This window comes from Camelus dromedarius, chromosome 17, assembly GCF_036321535.1.
Source record: "Camelus dromedarius isolate mCamDro1 chromosome 17, mCamDro1.pat, whole genome shotgun sequence".
NCBI lineage: Eukaryota > Metazoa > Chordata > Mammalia > Artiodactyla > Camelidae > Camelus > Camelus dromedarius.
This window is the reverse complement of record NC_087452.1, coordinates 18,716,352-18,723,204: the sequence shown is the minus strand read 5'-3', so window position 1 is coordinate 18,723,204 and position 6,853 is coordinate 18,716,352. Positions and strand designations below refer to the sequence as shown.

The 6,853-nt window shown below is 39.5% G+C and overlaps 1 protein-coding gene across 1 annotated transcript in view; it reads right to left on the bottom strand.

Annotated features, from left to right (window-relative positions):
• Positions 1–2,604: 2,604 nt before the first annotated feature.
• The window catches only part of TAFA4 (TAFA chemokine like family member 4), a 148,054-nt gene continuing 143,805 nt past the window's right edge, over positions 2,605–6,853 (bottom strand). Inside the window, exon 6 of the mRNA XM_010987383.3 lies at positions 2,605–4,606. Within this exon, the coding sequence (XP_010985685.1) occupies positions 4,595–4,606 (12 nt within the window). The 3' untranslated portion in view covers positions 2,605–4,594. The remainder of the gene's footprint in view (positions 4,607–6,853) is intronic.

The following is a 6,853-nucleotide window of genomic DNA, read 5'->3' as shown; positions in this document are numbered from 1 at the left end:
CAGTCGAGCGCTGCGTTCTGTGCTTGTTTTTGTGCCAGAGCACACGGTTCTGCTTACTGGACCTTTCTGATGTAGTTGGAAGTCAGGGAGCAAGATGCCTCCTTCTGTGTCCTCCTTTCTCAACGTCTCTTAAGCTATTCTGGGTTCTGTGTGGATCCATATGAATGGTAACAACTGTTTGCTTTGTGTTACGGTTCAAAGTGCCAGTCGAATTTCATAGAAATCACAATCACTGCGTATACTGTTTCGGCTGGAAAATGTTTCAGTAATATTCTGCTTGAGCAGAATATTACATGAGCACAAAATATTTCTATTTGTGTCATCAATTTCTTTATCACTCTTTTGTAATTTTCCACGTGCAAGCCTTTCATATCCTTGGCTAGTTATTCCTAAGCATTGTGTTTTCTTTTGCACAACTTTGTTAAGTGAGATCGTCTTCATAATTTTTATTTCTGAATCTTTATTAGTGTACAGAAACTTAACTGATTTTTGTGTGTTGGTTTTAAATTATGCACCTTCCCTAAATTCATTTACTAGTTTTAACAAGTTTTTACTGGTTTGATGTGGAAAATTGAAATACAAAATGCTAATATTTAATAAACCCCGTCCAGATCACAACCCCCAAGACAGAGCGGCTTATCGTGTGGCCCTCCCGCAGCGCCTGCACGGCGATGGGCTTCGCCATTTTGGATGAACTGCATCTGGGGAGGGCTGGCTTTCTATACTCGTTTGATGTGCTCTCTGCTTTTGTGACGTGGTTTTGACATGGTTGCTTTTAACATATATATTTACTTTCCAGTGTTTTTAAACATACTGGTGGTATCTGAAGATGTCCTCCCTCAGTAGGAATGAGGCCTTCAACCTGAGTCCCTCTCTCCCTCTCCTGTCCTCTCCTCCTTAACATCTCATATTCTGCAGGGGGATGTCTGGGATGGCTCCTCAAAGCAAATTCTATTTGTATACAGCTTTGAGAAGACATGAAATATACATATATTATAATTATATTATAAATGTGCATATACTTTTTTATAGTTCTGCATAGCCCTCTATAGCCCTACGGTTCATCTACATTGTACCCTGTGTCAGAATGTCGTTAGCTTTAAAGGGTGAATCCTATTTTATTGTGTATGTGCCACATTTTGTTGATGGAATCATCCATCCACGGACACTTCGGTGACTGACGTCTTACTGTGAGTAATGCTGGTGTTAATATGGGTTTAGAGATATGTGTTTCAATCCTTACGTTGAAACCTCTTTCAAACAAACAGGTTTGATTGACTACAATTTTGTAATGTAGCTTGAAACCAGGAAGGATGACGCCGCCAGCTTTGCTGTTCTTTCTCACGATTGCTTTGACTATCTGGAGTCGTTTGCAGTTCCATAGAAACTTTAGGATTCGTCTATTTCTGTGAAAAATACCATTGACATTTTCATAGGAGTTGCATTGAATCTGCAGACGGCTTTGGGTAGTATGGACATTGTAGCAGTATTAATTCTTTCCATCCATGAACACAGAATATCTCCGTTTGTTTTTTCTTCAGTCTCTTTCATCGTCTTACAGTTTTCAGTGAACAGGTCTTTCACCATCTTGGTTTAACTTATTCCTGGGTAGTTTTGTCTGTTTGATGAAATTGTAAACGGGACTGTTATCCGTATTTCTCCTTCTGGTATTTTGTTAATAGTGTACAGAAACACAACTGACTTTCGTATATTGATTTTGTACCCTGGAACGTCCCTGAATTTGTTTATTTGGTTCTCACAGTGTTATGGTGGAGCTCAGTAGTCATGTAGGTTGGCCTACATACAATTTACCATTTTAAAACCAGTCACCTCTTTCTGCATCAGACTCTCTCTCTCAGATCATTTTCATTCTGACTAAAGTATATCCTTTCATCAGTGTCCAGGTGGCAAACTGTGTGTGTTCATTTGGAAATCTATTCTGCCTTCATTCTAAAACTAATTTTCTTAATAAGAAATAAGCAAACCCAATCCAAAAATGGGCAGAAGAACTAAACAAGCAATTCTCCAAAGAATACATGGCCAATAGGCCCATGAAAAAATGCTCAATATTGCTAATTATCTCAGAAACAAACATCAAAACTACAATGAACGTAGCCCCTCCCACCACTCAGAATGGCCATCATTCAGAAGTTCTCAATGACAAATGCTGGAGAGGGTGTGGAGAAAAGAGAACCCTCCTACATTTATGGTGGGGATGTAGTTCGGTGCAGCCACTGTGGAAAACAGTATGCAGATTCCTCAACAAACTAAAAGGAGACTTACTTACCCTGTGATCCAGCAATCCCACTCCTGGGCATATATGCAGAGGGAACCTTAATTCAAAAAGATACATGCACCCCCAGTGTTCCTAACAGCACTATTTACAATACCCAAACCATAGACCCAACCTAACCTCACGATCAACAGATGCCTGGATAAGTAAGGTGTGGTATGCTTATACAATGAAATACCACTTTGCCATAAAAAAAAATCATAAAATAATGCCATTTGCAGCAACACGGATGGACCTGGAGCATGTCATTCTAAGTGATGTAAGCCAGCAAGAGAAAGAAAAATGACATATGACATCACTTATATGTGGAATCTAAAAAAACAAAAACAAAACAAACTTTATTTACAAAACAGAAACAGACTCACATAGAAAACAAACTTATGGTTACCAGCAGGAGAAAAGGGGTAGGAAGGGCCAAACAGAAGTTTCTTTCTTCCATTTGTAGACACCCAGGTTACTTACGAGCTAAGAAAACAGACTTACAGTTTCTCTAGTTTGATTTCTGTACACCGGAACTTGCTACAACATTGTAAAACTGACTATTCTTCAATAAAAATATAAATAAATAAATAAACATACATACATAGATACATAGTTACTTTTCTATATTGGCAGTTGTTATTTATTTTCCTTCAGCCAGTTTTGCCTCTCCTGTCTCCTTCCTCTCTCTCTCCAGTTTATTTTCTTAAAAAAGAAAAAAAAAACTCCCTACATTTTAACTTCTCCTTGCTGCTCCTTAGGTCTGGCAGCAGGAACAGAGTAGTACTCTCCATAACAATGCCAAATTTGCCAAATGGAAACATTCCAATGTTACACTTTATGTAAAAGTTTTTTTTAATTAAAAAAATTTTTTTCCAAGCCTAAGATCTTAAAGCCGTCTTAAGGCATAAAATAATCACAAAATTAATTAATACACCATACACCATCAGTAGAAGGAATTTTTTTACTTAATGACAAAAGTAACAATTATTATGGCAAGCATCTAGTCAAATTCCAACAAAATTTAGCAAACAGACTTCTCGCACCTCTGTCCATTCCTTCTAGAGGAATAAAATCAAACAGATGTAATTGTTACCACTACAAACAATATTACTTTCCCCCCATAACTAACTGTGAAAGAACAGGGATACTTAACAATGCAGAAAGTGTGTTTCTGGCATCTCTTAATAGATAAAATTTATATCATTATAGTAGTATGTGTTTTAATAACATTATACATTTAAAATCTGGGTCAGTTACTTGTCATCTGTAATAGGTTTCTGCATGACAGCATTTCAGAATATGTGGAGACGCACGGACTGCAAAATCATTAAACCAAGGAAAAAAAAATGACTCAGATTTTACTTACATTTAACACACATGACTAATAAGGAGGGAAGGAGCTAAGAATAAATCAGTTACAGTCTAAAAATTCTGCATTTAAGGACTTCTGCCTCACAGGTAACAAAATATTTTAATATGTTTGTTTGACATAAACTGAATCTAAGAAATCACCCTTGATCTAAAACAGACTCTCGTATATTTTTTAATGACTTACCTGACTACACTTAAGCCATAAAAATCCCAACAGGTTTACTTCTGTCGTGGGTAGCTCATGACAGAGCTTTGGTTACAAAACATTGCCGTCCACAGGCTTGCGTAGCACCCAGTAAGACGGTGCACACGCATTAGGATGCTCCCATTTCACTTGTGCTAATAACTTGCCAGTGGAACTCACAATGCAAAGATTTTTAAATCATCAGAAGCAATAATACAAAAGCACACACAATAACCCCAATAAGTCCATCATCTATTCTTCAACGTTTATAAAATAAATTTTCATCACCGGTTCAGCAGAGTTCATTAAGGAAGCTACATCTGCAAAGATGCTTTTGCCAGTTTGGACCCCTTTCAACCAACTTGAGTGCAGGGGACGAAGGAAGAGTTCAAAGGAGGAAGAGAACGAGGATGCTCTCTTGTAAAGGTGGAAAGAAACTGAAGACCAAATAGTCCTTTGGCAGTGATGCATTTTGAAGTCTCCAGTTTGTTCCTCCAGGGTTTCTCGGAGGTCTGTTCCTCAGTAATCCAGACAGGATGTCAGGATATGGCAGCCCACAGTTGCAATTCAATGTCATAAAATCATGAAGCAGAGAGGGCTGGGACACCTAAGTGAATGCCACTCTTCACAGCACAAATATGCAAATGTGACGTTGCTGAAATCCAAGGCAATTTCCAACAGAGAGGCCGGGCCAGCAGTCCAAACCCAAGCGCTCTGAATCCTGTCGCTCCACCAGGAAAGGACCACACGTCTCTCTCTCTTTGCTACCGTGTTACCTAAAACAAATTTTATAAGAGAGCATTCAGCACAGCATCCCCACCAAACATCTTCCTTCCTGTTACTGGACCCATAAAGCCCTGTCTGTGTCACATGCACAGAGTTTAGCAGTTTGCACCTTTATCCGTAACCAGCTTCACCAAACCAGCTGTTCAAATTCTTTACAGTTCTTGCTTTTACATTGCAAAGAAAAACACGCCCACCCAAAGGCTTCCACAACATGGCACACCGCATCTTAGCTCTGTATCTTGCGGGGTTATGCAAGCCCCATCAGCTTAGCTACCTTCCTTGCCCGGCAGGTTAATTCTTGCGTGATAAGCCTGCTCTGTTAATGGCACCAAAAGTTTTTCAAATGAATGCTGATACACATTAGTGTATGTCAGGATCAGAATGTTGCCTTTGCTCTTTTTGTTTTTAGAGCTATATAGAATTTTTATTAGCTTGTGAAGCTTATCTGTTTCATTTAGCTTGGATTAATATCAGTTTAATTTCAGTTAAAAAAACCTTTGCTCTTTACAGCTTCATTTCTCTACCACCATGCTGTTATTGTCACAGATCATATCTTTGTAAATTGTGTTCCCATGAATGTAGATTTATAATTATTGCTTTATACATTTGTCTTTTAAGTTAGAAGGTGGAAAAGTTACAAATAAAAAGTACATTTTTTTCTGTCTTGTAGTCACCTTTGCTCCTTTTTTAAGGTGGTTAACTTTCAGGTTCAAAAAACAGGTTATTTTACAAAGCTACCGTATTTACTGGAAAAATACATCCATTGAGGAGTTTATTGCTTCTTCCATGTTTGTTTAGGCACCCAGGTTACTTCTGATCTAAGAAAACAGACTTGCAGTTTCTCTAGTTTGAATTCATCATCATGTAAGAAATTTTACAGGTTAGATCGTCCATATACCAGCTAGGGAAAGGTCAACTAAAGCGTAAGACTACCATGTCTACATTATGAGACTGCTTTTACAGTAAATTACATTATTTGCTCGCATACTCATCCTTCCTGGGCTTTAGAAGTAATCAGGTATTTATTCAAACCTCTGACTTACTTACAGCCTTTATTTCTGCATTCTACAATGTAACTGCTCTTTTCTCTGTGCTGGGGATACTATATAGCAAACAAAATAAAAACCCTGTCTTCATGGAACAGAGCTAGAATAGTAGCTGGCATTCCTTTCCTGGAAAACAATAAACAATAAAGCTTTTCCAGTTTGCTGGCCACAGAGTTACTATCACAGCTCCTCACTTCTGCATTTACACCACACAGGCAGCCGCAGACAGTACATCAACTAATGGGCGTGGCTTTGTCCCAATAGGACTTTATTTATAGACACTGACATGAGGATTTCATATAATTTTCATATGTTACAAAATATATGCCTTTTGCTTTTTTTTTCCTCAACCATATAAAAATGTAGAACTCATTCTTTGTCTTTTTTTTTTTTTTTTTCCTTCAAACGGCCTGTGACCTAAGGGCTGGTTTGGCTCGCAGACGAGAGCTGGACAAACAGGTAAATAGTCTGTCAGAAGGTGATGTGCTATGGACAAAAGTACAGTGACATAATGGAGAAAAGTACTGGGGCAGGCAGAGTAGAGGGCTACCATTTTCTAGAGGGTGGTCAAGGAAGGAGACATCTGTGCAAACATTTCATGCAAAGATGGGAGCCCTGACTGCCTGGCAAAAGAACTTTGCAGGGAGAGGGGAGTGCAAGGGCTTTGTGCCTCAGTCAGGAAAAGAGCAAAGATGAGACAAGGGATGCAGGGCCGGACTTCCAACTTAAAGGGGTCACTCTGGCTGAAGTGCTGAAAGACGAAGCAAGCAGGGTTTGTGACACATAAAATAAAGGATGGAACAGAAGGAAGAATTGAGGATGACCCCAGGGCCTTCGGCTTGAGCAACCAGACTTTCTGAGATGGGAGGGCTGTCTCTCTCTAAGGTTCTTCCTCTGCTAAACAGAAGACTACAATGCCTGCCCCCCGCAGTCGTAGTGACGAAGGAATGAGTTAGGTGAGGCACGTGGCCGGGTGCCAGTCATGTGCATAGTGCTCAGGAAGTGCTGGCTACTGTCATGTCAGCTCTTTCTGGATCTTCTGTGCATCTCTCTAAAACTCCACCATGTGTACAGCTGGCCAGGGGTCAGTCCACACCAAGGATGTCATCCGTCAAAGCTTCTCCCTGGAGGAAGCTCATGCTCCACGCCCAGCACGTTTGGAAGCCTGTCTGCACTGAGCTTTGGATAGTA